We start from the raw sequence: 21,690 nt of genomic DNA, 5'->3' as shown, positions 1-21,690 counted from the left end.
TACATTAAATAAGGCAACACACCCCGTTGCCACCGGCTTTACATTGGCTTCAACAGGTGTTGAAGCAGATTTGAGACACAGAAGAGTCAAAATCAGGTATCAAAACACACAGAAGGAAGAGCATTCCTCAGAAGTGGCTGAAATACCAGATCTATTGGTCAAGCCAAAGCTGTTGCTGTCAATGAACATCCACTGGCCCCAGTGGAACTCGGCGCTTGCTTGCCGTGCGGGTGCACTCAAACAGGTTGGGATCGTGATTTCATTGACGTGAGCTGGTGGATGCTGCCCGTAACTGATAGACAGCAGAGTACAAAATAATTAGTCTCATCACCCGAAATGAATAGCAGTGAAACGTTTGTACTTTCCCTCTCCTCACCCACACAGTGATGTGTCTCACTTCTGCCACATGCCAGTATGCCTTCACTAATTACCAACTTTAAAATAAAATGAGTAATGTAGTTTTAATCTCTTTGTCTACTGTATATTTGGAAGTCGGAACCTGTGATCTAGGGACTGATCAACAACATAGTTTGGTTTTATTTGGAACCTTTTTGGTGCGGAGTTTCAGGACTCGTTTCACCTCTCAGACCGGATGGAGATGTGGGTTAGCCCCTTTTTGCCAGGTTCCACCCTTTAAGCCTATTGCCGTCTGTAAATTTAAGCGGCAAATGAACGCAAGGTGCTGGCTGTTTCAGCTCAGGCGGGGGCTTCTCACCCGCGCAGGGGCAGGGAGGGACAAACTTGCTGTGCAGTCCTGAGGTGACTGCGAATACGCTGCTCCCGGCTTGTGCATTAAAAGAGCATCCCGGCGAAAAACCGTTGGGCGCGGGGAAGCCAAATGTGGTTGCGCTCCCGAGGGGTTTTGCATTTGTCCCTTGTGGCAGCCTTGACACCACAACACGGGTGTCAGCAGCCGGGGAGCGCGTACACCCCGCTCCCGGTCCCCGGCCGAAGCACGGCGCTCCTGGGTCTCGGCCGGCAGCGGCGAAGCCCACGAGCAGGGACAATCCTTGTCCTGACGCTCCCCCATCTGACAATTTCTGGGTGTCTCCCTTCGCACAGCCCTGCTCTTTCGCAACCGCTTCAACCGGGCTTTTCGGTTCCTGCCTCCGCTGCCAGGCTCTGGGCGCCCGGGGAACGGCACTGCGGACGGGCACGGGGACAGGGACGGGCGGTACCCGGGGCTCGGCGCCGCAAAGAGAACTCACCCAACCCCGCGGAGCCGCCCCGCGGCGCCCTCCGCGTGTCCCCGCGGCTGCGGGCGGGGCGGGGCGGGGCGCGGGCGCGGGGCGGGGCGGGGGGTGCGCGGGGGGCGGTGCCGGCGCTCGGCGCTGACAGCCACATGCCGCCCTGCCTGAAAAGGCTGCGAGGCGCCGGCGGGGAGCGAGAGGAGGTGCAGACGGCGCCCCAGCCCGCACCGCCGCCGCGCCCCGGGGGATGCCGAGGCGCCGGCCCCGCGGGTCGCCCTAAGGGAGAGGAGCTTCTCCGGCACCGCCCGCCCCGCAGCCCCCTCCCGGGGAAGGCCGCCGCCCCGCGCTGAGCCCCACGCCGGAGCCGATCGCCAGTGGGGCGCCCACGCCGGGCGCGGCGCGCCCGGGGTAGGGAGGCGAAGCCCGGCCCCGCCGCCTCGGGTGTTGGTTCTGTTGGTTCTGGTTTTAATTCCTTCCGAAGGATGGATACGTTTCTTCTCGCGTGGGGATTTCTAGGGCTGTGCTTGCGCGGCTCCGGAGGCACCGCGGAGACAGGTAAGGTGCCCTCCGGGACAGGGATGTCTCCGGCCGCGCACTGGCGAGGGAGCTCTCCCGCCCGCCCAACTTTCGGGTGCCCGGGCGCACGCACCGGGGCTCTGCCTGGCGTCGGGCATTGCACCGGGAGTAGGTGAGGGACCGGCAGATTTCGCAGTACGGGTTTTGGGAGGCTGGGGGGTGTCGTGCGTGTGGCGGGGCGGGGATGGCGCAGCCCCCCCCACCCCTCAGCAGGGCGCGCAGCGGGTGTAGCCGCGCAGCTCCTGCCGCCCAGCGTGAAGGGGCGAGGGGACGGAGCCACCCTGGAAAGTTGCGTGCTGTTTTTCTTTCGGGGGTGGCACAGGGAAGTGATGGGAAGCGGTAGGGACCGGCCGCATCCCGGACACCCGCATCCGGATGCCCGCGGCCCCGTGCCGGGTTGAAACCTCTGAAAACTTTAGGTGGGAAATCATCTGGCTGGGCGCAGGCAAGCGGGAGCCGTGCAGGGCGGCGCTGGCAGCAGGCGAGGCTGGGCAGCGGTGGCGGCATTCCGGGGCAAGCCTGCCCGCGGTATGTGCGGGACCGCACTTACTTTACAAGCCCTGGTGTGTCCTGAGACCTAGCGGGTTCGTGGCAGGATTTGGGACGCGAGTGGGTTTTCCCGGTCTTCGCTGAAGAGCTAGGCTAAGCTGTTAGGAGGCGCTCCGATGAACCCCGGTGCTTGCGCTGCTTTGGCTTGGGGACTGGAGAGGGACAAGGGTGGGCTGAGGCTGGCCCTGTGCTGGCTTTGGGTTTGGCTATCGGGGGTGCGGGGTCCCCATCTGGAGGAAAAGGATATATGCCTCACTCGGCCGTCACCGCTCTCCCGGGGCTCCTTCTGCGGTCGGCAGCCCGGGAGCTGCCTGGCAGGACTGTGGTGCCAAGCCAGCAGCTGCTGAGCTGCGGGTTTCCCTTCCCGCACGTCGGTCTTGGCCTCGGGCCGTGCCTTCGGCGGCCCGCGGAGCCGCAGCGCCCTGAGCCGCGGCCTGGCCCCGCCAGCGCTAGAGGCAAGGCGCGGTGTCCGCGCTTCCCCTGCCCCTTTTCCCTCCCTGCCCCGCGGCTGCCCGGCCACCAGCTTCCCTTGGAAAGGGAAGTGGGAGAGACTCTGCCGGCTGAGAAAGTCCTCTTTTGCAGTAGAGAAGCACAGACGTTCCGGCAAACACGCTCCGGGTACATTCAGTTGCCTATTGGCATCGCCTCCTGCCTTATGGCTATAAAGGAAAGGGAAAAAAAACCAATTCCTATCTTTTGTTCAAGTAAGAAAACAAATGAATAGGCATTCGATGGGGTGAAGAGAAAGGGCGAAGTCCCGGGAGGCCCCTGCTGAGTGCTGCGGTCTCTTCGGATGAGCCCTGTTGCAGAGGCAGTGTCGGGTCTCCTGGAGTGGGTATTGTGCTGAGGCAGGTCGGGTTGGGAGCTGAGGAGGGTGCACTGGCCAGCTTGGCCACGATCCCTGTGGCTGCCAAGCCCGAGTGTATGGGTCTGCGTGCGTGCCTCCTTCCATCCAGGAGTGGGCTAAGGATCAGGATTTATAAGTGGGAAGGGGCTTATAAGCCACTTGTGTCTCCAAGGCCATTCAGTCGCTGTAAGAAATGTCCGTTTGAACACGGGGTTTTCCCGGCGAAGTAGAGCATCACATGGTGGTGGAGCCAGCAAGGAAGTTGTCTCCCTGTGGCTGACACCAGTGGCTGTTTCCCGAGATGTTGTGGTGCTGCAAACCCCGTCAAATGACTTTATTGCTAGCCTAGCGCTCAAAGGTAATGGGATGTGACCCTCAATCAGCCTATGCTTGGCTCCAGTGAATTAGCCAGCCTAGTAAGAAAAACATGCCAGAGGTAGGTGGATTTATGTTTCAGTCTGGTGTATCTGAAAGCCTTCCCCCATTATGAAAGTCCCTGTTAAGATTCCCTAAGGGAGGTTAGTAGAGAGGGGAGATGTTTTTAATAGACAATAATATGATAATCCACATGGAAAAAAACCCTGCGTGTAATATTTCTACAGTAAGAGATAAACAGTGCAGCTGCCAATTTGTATGTAGCCAAGCAAACCCTGAGATAACCATAGAGGGGAGTGGGTGGGAGACCCTGGAAGATAAATCTGAAGGCTGGCTGGCTGGCTGTGTGTTTTTCATCTTCCCGTAAAAAGCAATCAAGTAAGAAAGTAACAGATCCGAGTGACCCAAGTGCTGAGCCGTTCAGATGATGTTTATGCAGCTCCAAGCAAAGCTCACTCTTGAAGCCTTCCAAATAGTTTGCTTAAAAGCTAGTATTTTTAGTAATGACTTAAGGGATGTATCAAGGTGGGGAGGGGGATCAAAACAAATTGCTGCCAAGGAGGCGCACAGCCACACACATACAAACACGCACACGCGCACCCACGCAAGCCTGGAGTGTAGTGCCTTTTGCCCGTTCCACTGTTAACTTGGCTCTGATTGGGAACAAAAGCTTTTTTACCCTAGGAATCGGACAGTTGTCAGGTCTATCACTGCAAACGACTGATACGAGCCCACTGGGGGGCTCTGACCAAGGTTAGGGTGCTGCATTTTTGTTTTCCTAACTTCCCTGACACAGAAAAATCATGCTGTGTGGTGTCTGGAGTGACAGTCGGACACGCTGATCCCAAGGGGCTCTACAGAGGTGCTTCCTATCTCGCTGCCCTGCTCCTTCTCCCATCCAGCCCCTTTCACAATGTTTACTTGGTGTTTGGTACCTCATGTGTGGCTTTGAAGGTTAACATGCAAAAGCAACCTTCTTTGCTGGGCTGGAGAAGGCAGCGCTCCCTGTCCAAGCGGCCTGCCACTCTGGTCAGGTGGGTGGGTTGGTTTCCTAGCAGAAACCTCCAGTCCTGCTGGGTTCCAGGACATGGTGGCCTTGTATCACAGATAGCCTGAGAGGAGAAAGCATCCTTCATGTGGCTTAGGAAGCTGTCAGGTTCAGATAAGGCTGGGATCCTATCCTGTGGGACCCTCAGTTGTATTAATAAGGAAAAATTAATTTTTAAGCACTGGGATTGCTGCCAAATTATATGACCTCTGACAGACCAGCTGTGCTAGGAAAATAAATCTTCTGTATCTGAGACCCGTGATCCTATCTGAAATCGAAATAGAGAAAGTCGGCATTTAGCCACGATGGTGGGGGCAGATTGCAGCAGCCTGTGAGCAAACTGGAAGCGGCTAAACTTGCTCTCTGTTGTGGGGTGAAGTCACCACCGCGTCCCCATGGGGTCTCAGGAGTACAGTTGTCTGATCCGGGAAGTGCGGAGAGCTGATCTGCCTGTATGCGCCCAAGCTGGGGGTGATGGTGTCAGCACGGAGGTGGGGGCAGAAGCAGGGTGTGAGCATTTCCAGCTCTACCCTCCCTCTGTAACAGCCCTTTGACACGTATCTAATTATAATACACACACAGACAAAGAGGTAGCTGGGCTATTTTCAAAATCCCTGTCTACACCCTGGTGGAAACCGCAATACTAGCAACAACATAAATCAGGGCTGTTGCTAGCAGTGTTGTGCACAGCTTAGCGCTACAGTAGCATGGTTTTAATCATGCTCAGAATCAAAGGGTCAGCCTTCTCCCTGCCTGAGCCAAATCGCAATCTCGGAAGGCCAGATCCTGAGCCAGGATTGATGTCTGCGCAATAAAAAGACACAAGCGCAGACACGGCGGAGAGGTTTGTCAGCGCGAGGTCGGCAGGCACAGGGCCAAACACTCGAAATCACAACTCAGAGCTGTAACCCTTTCTATGTGCAAGCAGTGCCTGTGGATCTCACTGGGTAGGATGGCTAGGGTAATGCTGCGGGGCTGGGGCTCCAACTGCAGCCTTGGTGCCGCAGCCTCTTCCCAAACAGGTTGGGGAAAAGGGCACAAGCAGTGAGTCGGCATGCAGAACAGCCTGAAGTACTACTTTGCAGGGATGGATGGCTGCAGAGACTTTCTGTCTGAATGCTTCTCCCCCTCTCTTCATACTTGATGAGTCAAAGAAAATGGGCTCCAGAGATGAATTGCTGGGCTCTGGGTCTTTGAAACCTGTCCTGATTTATCCCCATGCATTTGAGACAAAGGCAAGACATCTGCCCCAGCTGTTCTGGTGGGTCACCCCCTAGCTGTGAAGTGCTGTCTGTGTGGGGCTTGAATGCCTGCCTATTTCTACATCTCTCCTAGGAAGATGGTGAAGTCAAAAGGACACTCTCCTTCTGCTCTGCTTACATTTTGTTGAAAGGCTCCTTTTGGACCCTGGTGCCTATGGGGTGAGGGCGGAGGAAAACTCCAACCCCCTGTGCAGGTAGACACACACGCACACACTTACCTCCCTGGTTTCTCCTCTCTCTTCACAAGCACACAAATCTCTACCTTTTCTCTCACGGAGCCCCTCCAGACACCCCACCTTTGCTGCCTGCCACATGGACACTCCTACATCCTTCCCTTCCCTGTGCTCTCCCTCGCCCACCCAGAGCCCCTTGGCAACTTTCTCCCCCTTGCACACCCCCAGGCTTGCTCCTGCTTTTCTCCATTTCTGTTTGACTGCTGTATATGTGCTCAGCAGGAAACAATGTGTTTAAGGCACTCGCCGGAATGTGTAATAACTTCAGCACTAGTAGTGCAGCTCTGCAGTAGCTGGGTTTGAGCAAACCATCATAAAGGCAGAAGCTGCCGCTGCTCGGCAGCGTGCACGGAGGGAGCTGCAGCAGGGCATCTCCCCGGGTGGCTCCGGAGGCACTGCCTCCCTTCCCATCCTGTCCATGGGGCTGCCTCTTGCCTTGCTCTGCAGGTCAAACAGGGCCCCTGGGAGGGAGGGCTGCCGGGGGTGTTGTGGGATTCGGAGAAGCTCTGCCAGCCGCTCTGGGAAGAGGCAGGAACAAGCTGCCATTGCCCTGTGGGGAAAGGCAGAGATTTGGTTTCAGAATGGACCCTGACAGATGGGCTCCAAAGGTGTGAGGAAGCTGGGAGGGTGCAGGGGGAGATGAGAGATGATATAGGCTTTTTTTTTTCTTCTTAGAATTGTCATAATAACAATACTAATTAGTATTTCAGAGGCATCAAACACCTTTCATCAAGCCTGAAGCTCTTTAGAAAGGAATCCTAGGTGAATCCATGGCTCTTTCTTTAATATGTGGAATTAAAATGTCTCTTGCTTTTCCTCCGTGGCCCTCGAACCAGCCTGTTATTGATAGCATTCACAGAGGTGGCACAGCAAATTGTTTCATCCTCATATTATTTCCTACTGTAGCCTATAGGTAAGGTGGCAGGCTGCCATGCAGGAAGCCTGTGCTTTATTTCTGCCTCCACTCTGAGCTTTCAAGTGTCCCCAGGCCTCCATTTCCCTGCTTGTGGTACCAGTGAGGTTTCCTCAGAAAGTGCCCGACCTGCAGCTTGAAGATCTCCTGATGTCACCTATTCCTGGGAGATGGCAGTGTTTCCACAAGACTTCAAACTCCTGGGAGCCTATTGTAGAGACAGGAGAAACAGGCATAATTCCTGCAAGTTCAGTATGCAGTTATCCCTCTCCCATGCATGTGCGCACACACACACACACACACTCACACTCTCAAATGATTACTGGAGTTGCCAGGAGTTGTAATTCCAGACCCACCAATTACATTTCCAGGCAAGCTGGGAGAACTGTGTGCACATATATCTATATAAAGACTAACACTATTAAGCCGGTTGCCCTATTGGAATTACATTTGTCTGTGATATAAGATGACAAATAACAAAGTTAGAGGAGGTGGCATGTAAAAGGAGGCTATAAAATCTCATCAAAGATAAGAGGCTGGGGAGGGGGACGGGGGACAACCGAAACCCCAAAGTGGCAACATTTAAAGGTCAAGGTTGCCACTGAAGGAAGGCTTACAAGGTGATGCCAGCCCCTGAAAGGTGGCTATCTGGAACTGCAGGGGTGGAAGTCAGCTGAACTCAGTGATTTCAAAGCAAATTACCTGGATTTGCATGCAGGATTTGGCCCTTTCATTTTCTACAGTGAAGCTTGAGTAGGTCTCTCTTTCAGGTTTCCACTTAATTTGTCTGTGGATTAACATGGCAAAGAAAGCGCAGGCATCAGAAATCTTCAGTTCACTTTCTATTGCTCCCTCCAACACTCCCTTCGTGTTTAAAAATAATTTAAAAGGATCTCTTTTACTGCTAAGGCTCACAGCTAAAATGTTCCATTTGCTGAGCTTTCTGGTGCTCCCCTCTCACTGCTGGCCAGCGCTATAAAGTGAATATATTGCATCCCTCCCAGTTGCCTTAGGAAGTGGTCAAACGGCCGCATTCCTCAACTGATGGATTGGTGCGTTCCTCTCTTGCTTAAGCCCAGGCAGTGTTTTTATGAGCCTGTCTCGTGACACGCTTGAAACACTTTGAATCAAACAAAACCCTAGTTGAGATCACAAAAGCAGTCTTTAAATCCTGCTTTGCTGTGCTTTTACTCTTACATGGAAATTTAGTTAAACCGGGTCAGGTCCTCGATGAAATGTCCAGGGGACTTTCCCTGGCTGTGTGAAATCCCAAGACGTGGATGTGGGTACTGCTCTGGGATGAAATGTGCATGTAAGTGCTTTGTGCTGTTTGGGTGTGTTTGTCCATTAATTTGTTCAGGAAGCCTTTGAAGCTTTATCTCACAATCCAAAGCAAACATGCTTCTGCTAAAATGATCTATGCTACTGGGGATAAAATATCTAATCTTGTTAGCTTCCTCTGCATTATGTCTCTCTTCTTGGCTGATGGCTAAGCTGTATCATTTAAATCCCAAGAGTTTGTGTTTATGTTGAGTTTGCCTGATGTGAAAGTTGTGCTGTACGGTTTGGTGTGAGAGCCCCTGCCACATTAGCCATAACCAGACTCTTTCCCGGGCTTGGGATTGAGGCAGGATGAACGTTAATGAATCCTCAGCAGGAGAGATCTGTTTATTCCCTCCATGCCAGGGTTTAGCAAAGTGCTTGGATGCACATGGACCCTGAAAAACTTCACTTGTTGCAGAGCTGTTTGACTCTAATGGGGCTGAAATTCAGGGTTTGATGAACAATGGCTCATGCCAGGTTCAGCAGCTCTGAGGGCAGTAGGTTTTGTGAGCCAGAACCTGTGTTTTGCTGCACTGTTGGATGGTTGGCAGGGTGGATCTACTCTGCCCAGTGCTGAATCCTGGGACGTAGAAATCATCCTGGAGCTGGGCTGTGAGGGCCTCATGTGGGGAAGGGAGATAAGTGATGAGGCTAGGCGGTGCATCTCTGCCATGGAACTCCAGGGATCTGTCTCCCTTGCTCCTTTCCTGCCCTCAAAGGCTGCTCTTTCCGAGCAGCGCAGACAGAAATGCTGCTACTTGCCTCTAAAGCAACAAGAATGCCTTAACTTTTGTGCATATCCCTGAATTACATCCCCAAAGTCAACTGTACCCAGGAGATCAAAACATGTGATAGTTTTCTGCTGGACACTACAAGCTCTGAGAGGCTGTTCTGTGTGTTTGTTGTGAAACGGGCCTCTCTGGTGATGATTATTTTTGTTACAGGCAGAGTTGGCTTTAGTTTCTGTGTTGAAGGTCCAACAATAACAGTGAGCCCTGCTCTCCTGGGGTGAGAGAAATCCAGAGGGGTTTAATTGCCAGGAAATTCAAGTAGGAGAACGCTCTGCTCCTGGCCTAAGGTTTCAGCCTGTGCTGATGAGCTGAAGTGCTGAAAAGTCCAAAGTCTAGGTGGAGGTTTCCGAGGCGTGGCTGTTATTTTTGGGTCCCCTGAGTGATGGTTGCTCCTTGAAGCCTGGGGGAGGCAGGAGAAGACTTCATCAGCCTGGACACCTCCAGGAGGTCAGAGCAGGGAAAGGGGGGTCTGCCCCCTGCAAAGGGTGAAGAACTCAGCTGCTGATGCCCATCTCCATGGGAAACTGGAGTTGCCTGCTGTATGCTGTGGCATTAGCAGGAATTTGTCTTCCAGGTCTTCCTTGCCCATCCCTATGGCATGTTTGCCATCCTCTGGTGTACTTCTGTTGGAGTGGTACTGCAAGAGGGTTGCTGGGATAGCCTTAAGTCATGTGGTGGGCCATAACAAAGGAGGAGATCTGGGGATCTCCCATCCAGAATACAACCTGCTCCAACCCTGCCAGGGAGTGTCAACCTCCATAGACTCCATTGAGGAGCCCGCCTGCTCTCCCACAGCCTCGCTGCACTGGTCCCTCCACCATGCAGGCTGGCAGGGGCCCCAGCAGCTTGCTTTCAATGCCTGCATTTTGCTCACTGTGCAAAAGGACGTCCCACGCACCTGGCAGACTTGGCTTATACTTGAGAATTTTGTTATAGCTTTAAGTGAACTCAGGGCTCGCAAAAGCTGCCAGAGCCCATCAGCTGTGGAGCACATCTTGCTTCCAAAGCATGCAGCAGCCATGCCACTCACCTTCCTTCTTCTGAATTGTATTCTTTTCATGGATTCAATGCATGAGTTTGAAAGGACACATTTATGTTGAAGTTTGACTCTCTACTGTGTACAAAACAGGCCTGATTGTATACAGAAAGCCAGTGGCTGGCATGTCTACTGAGACAAACCCTTTGCCTGTCAGTGGGCACAGTGATAGATTTTTGTGTTGCAGGTGTTAGGGTGAATCAGAAGAGAAGAAGTCCAACAGAACAAAGATATTAAAGTCATTTTTCCTCTTCAGATAACTCTTAAGAAGTCCTGGGTTTCTGGTATGCTATTGGCCATCACGTGTCCTGGTGCTGTGTGTAAAGTCAGTGCTGTACTGAACCAGCCACCTTCCTTTTCCTAGACCTTCTTGGGGAGGGATGAACGAGAAGACACAATCTGTTCCTCTGAGATACACAAATAAGGTTTCATGCAGGCGGAAGGCTTTCTCTGGGACAGAAAGTTTTTACTGGTGGTATCTGAACACCTGAGGGATGTGGCTGGTGCTCCCGTCCACTCAGTGGTTTCTCCTGTTTGTCTGTTTTGATGCAGAGGCCACAGCTACAGAGAACGGGGCTCCAGCCCCACTCACTCAGGCTGTCCTCACCAGCACCAGCAGTTTAGCTTGGGTACCAAACTGACCTGAAGTCAGGATTAAGCCCAGGGATGGATTTCCTTGGCTTGGTCCTGCTGACCTGCAGTGGCCTTGCAGGGCAAGGAAGAAGTTTTAAGACTGGGATAAATCTGGGTTTCTGCTTCTGAGCTCATTTGTTAGGGAAGATCCAGAGCAAGCAATGTTCACATTGCAGTTCCCCTCCAACCCGTTGAGTTGCAACGGCTCACAGAGTATTCCTAGTATCCAGCGTTAAGGGGCTAGCAACTTCTGAGTGGTGGGTGATGTTGGTGGTATCAGCCTAGCGGGTAGCATGTGTGTGAAAGCTGGAGAGACAGGGAGGGGATGACGAGGTGTGGAAGGATTGACTGTATTTTCATTGTTTGGAGACTTTGCCCTTTCCAAGAAAAATAATCCGCAGCTTGAATACTTCTCTTTGCTGGAGGGGGTGGACATGTGTGCAAACGAGGTGTGAATTTTTATGAGAAGGTGTGAAAGTGCGTACATGAGTGAAGTGTGAATTACACGTCTATTTGTACATTGATGTCAACAAGTCCGTGAATTTCTTCCTTCCACGTGAATGTCTCTCTCCCTCCCTCCCCCCCAGCCCGCACAGACACGTGTGGGCAAATATGCCTTACTGAGAGAAGAGGTTTGTGCAAGGACGTAGGTTTGTAAATGTTTGTGTGTTGAGCAAGCTCTCCTGTGGAACAAAACCAGATGTTTTCTGGTATTCTCAGCTCTTCTATGGCAGTGTTGCGATTTTTCCCCTCGGATTCTTTCAGGATGCTTGCAGGTTTATTTTAAGAGACAAGAGAAGGCTGCAGAGCTGCCATGGGTGTGTGAGAAGAAAGTTATTTTGAAGAATGAATGTGTTAGAGGGCATGAAAAACAGGGGAGAAAGTGAGACAATTCTTTTCCATGGTGAAGGAAGCTGTGCTCCCCCACGAAGGGCCCTCCTGCTTCATTGTTCCCTCACAGGGCACGTGTGCTTTCTGCAGGCAGCGTGCAGGCAGCAGGTTGTTTATTCAAAGTGCTTTTTCTCAGGAAGCATTACCACCGAGGGGTCCTGCCTTGCTCCCGCTGCTTGTGTTGGCTCTGGCAACGGGGCAGTCTGAAGGTGACTGGGATGTCCCCACCAAGAGCAGGCAGACTTGTGACACCTCTGTGGCTGAGGGACAGAGTCAGACCCACAGCATACGTCTGACCCCATACAAGACCAGGAGGTCTCAGGGCTTTGCAGCAACTGCTGCTGCAGATGGGACAGGAAAAGCCCTCAGGGCAGTGGGGAGCATGGTCCACAGAGCTGATGGGGTGTGGGACGTGTGGTTGCTCTCTTATATCGGGAAAGGGAAAGCCTTTCTGCAGTGTGGGTCTGGGTTTCACCCTGTATCCCTGCCAGCCTGCCCTGTGGAGTGGTTTAGGTTTTTGCTGGGTTTTGCTCATGTTGCTATTTTTTTGCCTGTTTTGCTGGGTCTGAGGAGGCAGTGCTGTCTCTGAGGGCAGCTGTGGCAGCCCATGGGGCCATAGTGTTGGGATGGGGTGGTGGCAACACAGGAGGGGCAGCAAGCCACATGCAATAGGGGCCCTGAGGAAAAAGGGACTTTGTTGGGACTTGTAGTGCGTTATCAATTGAGCATGTGATGCAGATTTTCCTCCCAGCAAGTAATGCAATAATAAATTTGATTTGCAGTGTTCATGAGATTAAATGTTTTTTTGAAGATGAAATCACCCTCTAGGGCCTGTTCTAACCCAAAGCTGAGAGTGCTTCCTTTGCTCACCACGCAGCCGTTGCCAGCCATTTGTGGGCTAGCCCCACAAAACCACCACTGTTGAGTGTCTGCGCCTGCAGTTCCAATGGCTGGGGCTAGCTTGAGAGGTTTCAGATGGGAAGCCAGTGTGCTGAGATAGGGTCATGGGGGAAGGCAGGGTTGGGCAGGGAGAGCACAGCAAGCGGGGAACGGCTGTCGTGGGGCTGCAGACTGGAGCCATCAGTCCTGCCTTGCTTCAGCTTCCTCCTTTGGGAGCAGCAAAACTTTTTGTGCTCCTGCGGATGTATTTGTAGCATCCAAATTCTAGTGTCTCCTGAGGCAGCTGTGGGAGACTGGCATGGAGCAGCTTGCAAAGAAGGTAAAACAAGGGATAAAATGAGGCGGCTCCAGATGATCTGATATCAATCTGTCTCTTGCTTTATGGCTCTGTAATTGCCTCGGCAAGAGCATTTATTTCTTTTTTCTGGTCTGTGTGAAATGTGGTATGTAAGTGTGGCAGGAGGTGGAGGGGAAAAGAAGCACGTTTGTTGTGTAGCATAATTGCCCTTGCACAGAGATTAATATGACATATTAGAGTGCTGAATGGATGTCAACGGCCTTTATCAGACCACCCCTAGCAGTGGTCCGGAGGGGCCAGCTATGTGCAGGCAATGCCCTGAACCTGTTTCAATGCTCTGTTGCCTTCTGTGTCTCTGCAGCTCAGCCATGTGGGGGCCGCCTGAACTCCAAGGATGCTGGGTACATCACCTCTCCGGGGTACCCCAATGACTACCCCTCCCACCAGAACTGTGAGTGGGTCATCTATGCCCCTGAACCCAACCAGAAGATTATCCTCAACTTCAACCCTCACTTTGAAATTGAAAAACACGACTGCAAGTAAGAGACTTCTTCTTCCTTTTCTTCCCAATTTTGCCTAGCGATATGGGCCTCACGCTTCCTTGTGTGTGAAAACAAGCATTGTCCTGGGGCCACATAGATCTGCATCTCATTGCCTTTCAGGGGCAAGTATGCCCTTACCAGCTGGGTGGTTATAAGATGCAGCTTTGGACAAACAGGATGAGCCTACTCTGCGCTGAAATGCTGGTTCTTAACTCAGCCTTGTATCAACATGAAAGCAAGAGCTAACTGGCTTTGAAACTGAGCTTGACTTCTCTTAAAAGGCAGCTTGTTTTTCTCAGTGTTGAAGTGGCCACACTGTCCTTTTAAACCATGCTGAGAGAGCAGAGCAATTTCCTGGTGTGTAACTATGCAGAGGTATGGCATACAGAGCCCTAGGGCTGGAGACCCAGGCTTGGGCCATGTGAGGCTAGGGGCTTGACGGTCTGAGCTGTTTGGGCTGGATCTGACTTTGCACAGTGCTTACTCTGCTGCTTTTGGTAAACTGGGAGGTTGGTTTTGTTTGCCTTTTTTTGTTTTGACTTCTTCTAAGATGGGACTCAAACTGGATGCCCAGGAAAAACAATTAACAACTAGTAAAGAATAATTAACGGCATCAAAGGGCACCATAAAAGGCTGAGTTAATAACATGGTCTCAGCAGACACATAAACCTGTGTGTTTAATCTGGAATCCACAGCCAGCTATGGGGGTGCCTGAGCTGTGAAGGAGCTTGGGGCCTGACACAGCAGTCTTGGCAGACATGCTGGTCCTGTTGATTAAAAAGGGGGTTATATATGGAGAGGGGAACTCTGCTTTCAAAAGGGATAGAGGGACAGGGGAAGCTTTTATAGGGCTGTAGAATCGGTCCTGTGGAGAACAAAGAATTCAGCATGGGTTTGATGATGTACGGAAGGTTATGAAGTGTAGAGCTGGACCCTCAGCTACCATAAATCAGCTCCTCTGATTCTAATGAAGGTGTGCTGATTGATGTAATTTGGGATCTCATAACCCCCTACAGATAAAGCCTGGGCTAATAAGGCTTAGAGCACTATGAACTCTCTCTGAAGTCACTACGTATGCAAGGCATTTAGCACTTTTCAAGATCAGGCCTGTGTTTAGAGGGAGAAGTTAGAGGAAGGCCTATAGTGAGCATAGATGAACACAACAAGCCTCAGCAATGCGCATGAGAATGATAGTTGCTATCAGATTTTATTATTGCTTGCACAGGCTGAACTGAATAGCCTTCTCATAGCTAATGCAGTTTCCCCATATTCACAGTAATAAAAGCTTTATAGGCCTATATTCACAGTCTACAGAGTATGTGGTAGATATTAGGTGGGGCAACGTTGTGTGCAAGACAGAGGTTGAACTGGGCAGGAGGGACTCCTGCTTCTGCTTCTCCAAGGTCTCAGGCAAACAAAGCCAAGTTGGTCAGAGAGCCAGAAACCACCATGGGCATCTGTTTTTAACTCCACTTGGTAGGAAGCTGTCAGGTTTAGATCTGAGCACCTTGGACAACTTTTGCCACGTTTTGCTGCCTGTGAGAGAGCAGGTTCTGGTCCCAAGCTGGAGGTGGGGTGTGCTGGAGGGGGTACCTGAGTGCTGGAGATGTTGTCCCTTTGCTGCCTTCTACTTTATCATGGCAGATCTTCTGAGTGGCTGCTATGTGGTCTCACGCTTTCCCTTTCTGCGTGTATGTGCATGAAGGAGACTTTAAAGCAGCCTTTAAAGGTTGAAGGGTTTTTGTCCCCCATGTGGGACATTAATAGTGGAGGGTTTGTCAGGGTCTCTGATTCATTTCAGCTCCTGCAGCAACATTGCTCTCTAGAAACCAGGTATTAATATCAAACCTCTCCTGAAAGCGAAGCTTGCCTGCACCTCTTTACCCCCTCAACGGCCACCTTTGTGCAAGTGAAACGGGGTTCACCCACAGTGCACTTGGGCTTCTGATGGCAACAGGTATGAGCTGGGAGCCAAGCAGACATTGGGTGCCTGCTCCCCAGAGCCAGCACTGCAAAGGAGTGTGTTTAAAAGATTGTCATGGACAGTGGTTGATAGGAAGCATAACAAAACAAATGAAATCATATGTGATAAACACTGCCTGAAAGAAATTGATAGGAGGGATATTTCTTTGTAAGTGACCTACCAAAAGGAGACAAGTATTACCACTGTGTAATGCTTGGGCATTAAGCAGCTATAATAAGTGACCAGCTAGTAATAAATCTCATCTGAGCATGAGAGGGTATTCTATGAAGAGGCAAAGGCCTCATTACAGCTGCAGGTGGGAACCTTAACAGGAACAGGAGTTCAGCATCAAAGAAACAGTCTCTGGGCAAAGCCCTTCTTTTGACATCTGATCATTAATATAGAGCACATTCACACAAAGGTGACAGGCTGATGAACCCCACTGTGGCCCTCTGTCTCTGGGCAGGCAAGGTTCTCCTTAAGCTTGTATTGCTACCTGGCAGCTATCAGAGCAGCAGGCTGGTCTGTGCTTCCAGCTGCCAGAGGTAAACACCAACACACCCTTCCTCTGTTGCTTCTTGCTTCAACGTTTCTTTTTACCTTATTAGGCCAAAGTTTCTCCCTCATAAAACATAACATTTACATTCCTAAAACCCATTCTAAGGCTTACAAAAGTATCTGCAGAAGTCTTCTTAGTTTTACTATGTCCCTTCTGCCCTTCCTTGTATCTGCTTTAGATTTCCCTTTGGGACGGGAGGTGTTTCCTCCTGTGTTTTGTGCACTGCTTGGCACCCTAGGGACGTCTGTGGAAAGGTCAGTAATTTCCCCTCTATCAGCAGCTGGCCGGAAAGGGCCCGTCTACCTGCTGCAGTCCGGATGTGGAGCAAGAGCTGGCTGCTGGTGCAGCTTCACAGCCGGCACTCCCTGTCTGGAGGGCGGGAGCATCAGCCAGGGATGGATGCTCAGAGGTGGGAGCCAGGACGGCTGCTCAGCACTGGGTGTTGCTGTTATTCTTCTGGAAGCACATCTGGGCTTTTATTTTTCACCTGTGTCCACCACCATCATGAAGTAATTGGGTGGAACTGAAGCCCCAGAACTATTTTTCTCTCCACCTCCCTGTGCTTTATCTGCGCTTTGAGGAAGCACCTTACTTTGGGAAGGCACTTCAGGTTAAGAAAATTGGAGCAGAGCAGAGATGCGTGTTGTGGGATGTAGGGCACGCTGTGATAGGGACTATGGGACCTAGACTATTCTTGTGCTGTCCTGCAGCTGTAGGGCAGAGCCAAAGGGAAGTTCGATGCTCTGATAAAAGACTTGTTGAACTATTCAGGAACAACTGTAATAGCACATCTGCTCACCATTTCTTCCTCTCTCGGCTGTGAGTGCAGCTTTTGCTCGGGCACCATCATATCTGCACTCTGAACAGGGAAGTGTCATCCAGTGGAAAAGCCCATGCTGCTGCTGCTATGGTGAAATATTTCCACTCCCTGTGTGCCATGGTGGTACCTGGGCAGCTTTGTGCATGCCAGGGTTCATTTGTGATCTCTGGAGCAACCTGAACCACTTGCCATAGGTGTGTAACGGGTGGCTGTCCAGTCAGGAGGGGTAGCTCAGCTTGTGCAGCCACATAGCCAAGCTACTGGCTCCTTCCTAAGCGCCGTTTTGCTGTTCTGTCAGCACTGATTGCTTGGAAAATCCAAGTCAGAAACCTCAGCTCTGAATGAATTGTGTTTATAACCAACCGCCTTTTCCATTTATGCCTCCCTTCTGCTGCTGGGCTTCTTTTTGGAACATTAAAAGGCCCCTCATGAGACTGGCTGCTGACTGCCATCGCTGGCCATGAGGATTAGGCTGGGCAGCGCTGCGGTTGAGCACCGGGATGTTGCTGTATACACATGCCAGAGGCATGCTCCCTCCACACTGCAGCCGTTGGGCTTGTGCTCGCAGGAGACCTTTGAGCTGAGTCATAACATCTGCACCAGGGGAACGTTATTTCTTAACGAACGCCCGACCGATCATGGCCGTGCCAGCGGGTTTCCCTGCAGCCCTTTCCAGCACATGCTGCTACTGGGTTGCAATGGTGGGATCCCTGCCTCGGGCGGATTTCGGGGACCGTATCCGTGGCTCGCAGCCCCCTCTGGTGGCACACGCCAAATGCTGGGAAAGGTTCCTGGAGACAGGGGACCGGGGCTCCAAAATGAGCAGGAGCCAGCACATTGGAGACAGTCCTGAGCTGCACAGTCAGGCTCTTCCTCCTGACTTTGGCTCCTCGTGTTTCATCCAAGGGTGAAATTCTCCAAGGGTTTCCAGAAACAGGAATTGGGGCCACCTTAATGAGGAAATGTATGCAGTTGTCACTGTGACCTCTAAAGTGCCACAGTGGTGCTGAGAGAGTTGAACCAAGTTCAGCATCCTGCTGCATGCTGGGTACCGGGCAGGTATGGCAGGAGATGTCCCTGCTTCCAGCCTGAAGGACAGAGAGGACCAAGGTTTGGCAAGGGAATACACCATGCTTCCAGTGCCCATCTTGCAGAGCACTGCCTGCCAGGGAATGCTGGCAGTAGCATACTTGTGTTCCCAGGCCACAGTACAAAGGATGAAGCACATGGGCTTGGCTAGCCAGTGAAGACCTCTTATGGCAGCGTGGCCATCTCCTGTGCTTCCAGGAAGCTGGGCACTAGAACAAAGCATCCTTCCTAGAGAGCAGCAGAGACACTGGCCCAAGTCCCTTGCTTGAGCAGCTGGGGGAGCGGCAGCCAGCCCCAGTGCCCACAGGCAGGCAGCTGGTGGCTGCAGTGTTCAGCTTGGCTCTCTTGACCACCTCCCTCAAACAAGAGCATAGTACTGCAAGAAGCTGTCCTCCTGTCAGCAAAGGTTAAAAGTAGACAAAGCAGCAATTATGGACATCTAATTAGTAAATGCTTTGAAAAGTATGCATAATTAGCTTATTAGTAAACATTTTAGAAACAATGCAGTTCATCTTGAGATTGCAAAAATGCCTGAAATGGGAAATACATTTGGAGCACTAGAGAACACCAGGGCTTGTGGGGTTCTTTGGTTCTTTGCTGGGACGCAAGGGGAAGTGACTGCATCTCCTGCAACGCTGGGGAGTGGAGCTTTAACTTTAGAGAGAGGAAGTCAAAGATGAGTCGTTAAGGAAGGCATTTGCTTGCTCATACATTTGTGGCATGGGTAGCCAGAAGTAACATTTCTAACGTACAGGAAATAATTCAGTCTGGGTAACATGACACTGCAGCTCAGCTTGTCTTCAAGTAAGCTTCTACTGTTTTTTAACTCCATGCAGCATCCGCTGTATGGTTCATAATTCCTGTCAAGACCAGGTCATTTTCCAAATGAAACATCAGTGAACAGGTTAGCTTTGATGGCGTTAGACCGGTGCATGAGTTAACAACTCAGGGTTCTTCATGTCTCTTCTCTGCTGCCCATCCACATTGCTGAGAGAGCTCCTCTTGCTCTGCAGAAGGTGATGGCCCCAAAGGCACTTTTGTGGGGTCTCGTATGTCCCGCCAGGTCATCAACATCCGGTGCATAGGAGCTGGATCTGGTTTTGCACCTTGTTTCCTGTTGGAATTCTGACAAACTAAGGGCCAGCTGGTGACACTGGGAACAATAGCACTAGAGATAGAGACCTCTCCCCCTTCTTCCTGCTAGCTTCTTACTCAGCCTCTCTGGCCAGTGTGGGAGGGAGCAGGACCCGTCGGTGCCCAGCAGCGCCTGGGGATGGAGTGAGCAGAGGGCTGGCTCTGGTGACTGACTGGCTTCGGGGTCTAGCTGAAAGGGGTCTAGCTGAAGTATGTGCCTTTTGTGAGCGTGCAGTGCAAGCCACGCTCCTACTCTAAGGCCTTTGCATCTTTGCTGACCCTGCTTAGTGCAAATGCCATACCACACTAGTAGAGCAATTCTGCTGGAACAGCCACAGCGCTGAGATGGTCATGGTGTCAGCGAAGAGCCCACGGTCCTTGGCTGTCTCTGCAATAGTTCTCTGGCTCACTGGGTGAGATCAATGACACCATTCACAGAGGCTCATCCCAAACAGCTGGGTCTCAGGACCCTAAATGCCTGTGGAGTTATGAGTTTTGGTCACTTTTTTGCATCACACGGTGGGGCTAGCAGTGCTCTTCCATGTCACAGGTTCATTGTCTGGATGCAGGGGTTAGAAGGTGCCAGAATGATATTAAAAAAAAAAACACCCTTTTTTTTTTTGTTAAGGATCAGACTCAAAGCCCAGCAAAGGCAGCAGGAGGTTTTACCTTGATTTCCATAGGAACTGATTTAGGCTTTTAATGAGCAACTGTTTGCCTTAGCTACACACAGCCTTTTTAATGGATATCATCCCTATTGTCAGGCTGTAATGGGGGAGTGGCAGACTCACCAGCAATATCGGGTCTGGGAGCTGTGAGATTTGGGTTCTCTCCCTTCCCTGTTAGCGATTTACTGGTCCTGCTTTGGCAAACCACTTTAAATTCCCTGCCTTATAAAGAAGAGAACACCTGGGTATCTGCAGGCACAAAGCTCAGTCTAGATAGCAACAGTACATTGCACGCTCCCCTCCAAGGGCTGCTGCGTAGCAGCATCACACAGGAGCAGTTCAGAGCACTGCAGACGACGACTAGTTTGTTCCCAGCCTTTTCTGGCTGGGTGTGAATTCTGCAATTAAATATGAATGCAAAATAAAAAGAACAGACTGCTAAGAGCAGACTGAAAACAGAAGAAATTTCTGGTTGCTCTTGGCCAGAGCTCAGCAGAGCGCTCATATGGAAGAACTGGGGGAGGTTAGTTTTAAGTCTGACACTTGGTTCTCCGTTTTCTTGAAATCAAGCGTCTGCACACCACCATTGAATGGCAATGTAATAATATGTTGCAAACCACAGTCTGGTGATCCTGGAATTCCTTATGAGTTAATAGCAGTCATGGTCCACTAATCACAGCTAGGATATTTTAAGCAACTGTCTTTGATATAGCAGTTCAAACACATCATAGAAAGCCTGCCTTATGCTGGCTTAGTGAGTAGATCAGTAGATCATTAGAAAGAGTGAATAACCTGTGGGGTTTTGTTGGGTTTCCACCCCCGAATCCCAAGGAATTCTTGGGAGCTACGTACAGTGTTGCTGAGCAATCACAGTCCAGTAGTGATGGTGGTTTTGAAGTAGCAGTGGGTCAGACATGGAGATATCAGTGTGCCTGTTACACGTGGCACAGAAGCTGGCAGGATGGCTGCTGGGTGTGTGTGCTGTGGCTGCCCCAAATGTCACTTCTTCCAGAGACAGGGAAGACACTGCAATTGATGTGAGGAAGGGTGCACCCCTGTTCTTTGGGGAGGGATCCCCCTTTGCTGAGACAGCCCGCACTCACTGGTGGTGGGAGAGCCACTGCGTTCAGCCCCGTTGCCTGCTGATGCTGTGCCACGTGCAGGGTGTTTGCATGGGAAGTGCTCAGTGTATCAGAAACCTCCAGGGAACCCTTGGAGCTGGGCTTGTTGACGGATATCCAACAAGGAGCAGGACCCCCCCTCCCCCCCCCCCCAGCAGCATGAGAGGTTGAGGCATGTGCTCAGCTTCCTTCCTCTTTTGTGAGCGTTGGTGTGAGGTTTCATTTACATTGTTATTTTGCAGTGAAAAGGGAAGGTGCAACGCCTGGCTCTCCCATGATGTGCCTTTGGTAATGCTGATGTTTGGCTGATAATCATGAGCAGGAGCAAGGTCTGGGATCTCCATCAGCAGAGGGGATTGACTTACCATTGATCTCTGTTCACTGCATCATGTTCAAGTTTTTTGACCCATTTGATTTCTTCAGTTTTCTTTTGTGAAAACCCTCTGAGTTTTCTGCAGTTCAGGAGCAAAACATCTTTCTGTGTCTTTAAATATGGCAGATGGGGATTTCTTCAGATGTCCAACAGCTCAATTGAAGGAGACCTCAGGAGACCTCTCCCCTTCCCTGTCCCCCTTCCAGCCTGCTTTTTTTATCTTCAATCTGGAGATGTAAGGGCTATAGTAATAGAGTGTCAGAGGAAGTAATTGAGTCATCACACGCCAAGAGAGGAGTCTGTTGCCTTCAGTGTCAATGGAGCTGAACCACAGCCTGGAAGGGTGAGGGAGGCTTGTAAACACTCCATGGCTGAGCTGGCAGGACAAAGCAGACACACTGCCACGGCTGAGCAAGAGGGTGACACAAAGGGCTGCTTCAAAGAAAACCTTCCTGAACAAAGCAATGGTAGGGCCCTTGTCTGTGGGAGAAACAGGGACACTCCCACCCCCCTGTCCCTTAATGTTCCAGAGCACATTAAGGAGAAAAGGTACCAA

At 51.4% G+C, this 21,690-nt stretch overlaps 1 protein-coding gene across 6 annotated transcripts in view; it reads left to right on the top strand.

Moving 5' to 3' along the window:
- The first annotated feature begins 1,338 nt into the window (after positions 1-1,338).
- NRP2 (neuropilin 2) overlaps positions 1,339-21,690 on the top strand; it is an 87,904-nt gene continuing 67,552 nt past the window's right edge. For 5 of the 6 annotated variants that reach the window (XM_061378307.1, XM_061378317.1, XM_061378297.1 and 2 more), the window contains exons 1-2: positions 1,339-1,745; positions 13,227-13,404. In XM_061378307.1, coding sequence (XP_061234291.1) covers positions 1,673-1,745; positions 13,227-13,404 — 251 coding nt within the window. In that variant the 5' untranslated portion in view covers positions 1,339-1,672. The remainder of the gene's footprint in view (positions 1,746-13,226; positions 13,405-21,690) is intronic. The other variant, XM_061378327.1, reaches the window with a different exon arrangement.

This window comes from Neopsephotus bourkii, unplaced genomic scaffold (assembly GCF_033783945.1).
Source record: "Neopsephotus bourkii isolate Nb327-2 ecotype Australia unplaced genomic scaffold, CSIRO-AGI_Nbou_v1 NB_196, whole genome shotgun sequence".
In the NCBI taxonomy this organism is placed as follows: Eukaryota; Metazoa; Chordata; class Aves; order Psittaciformes; family Psittacidae; genus Neopsephotus; species Neopsephotus bourkii.
The sequence above is the reverse complement of the archived record's forward strand: the minus strand, read 5'-3'. Positions and strand labels throughout refer to the sequence as shown.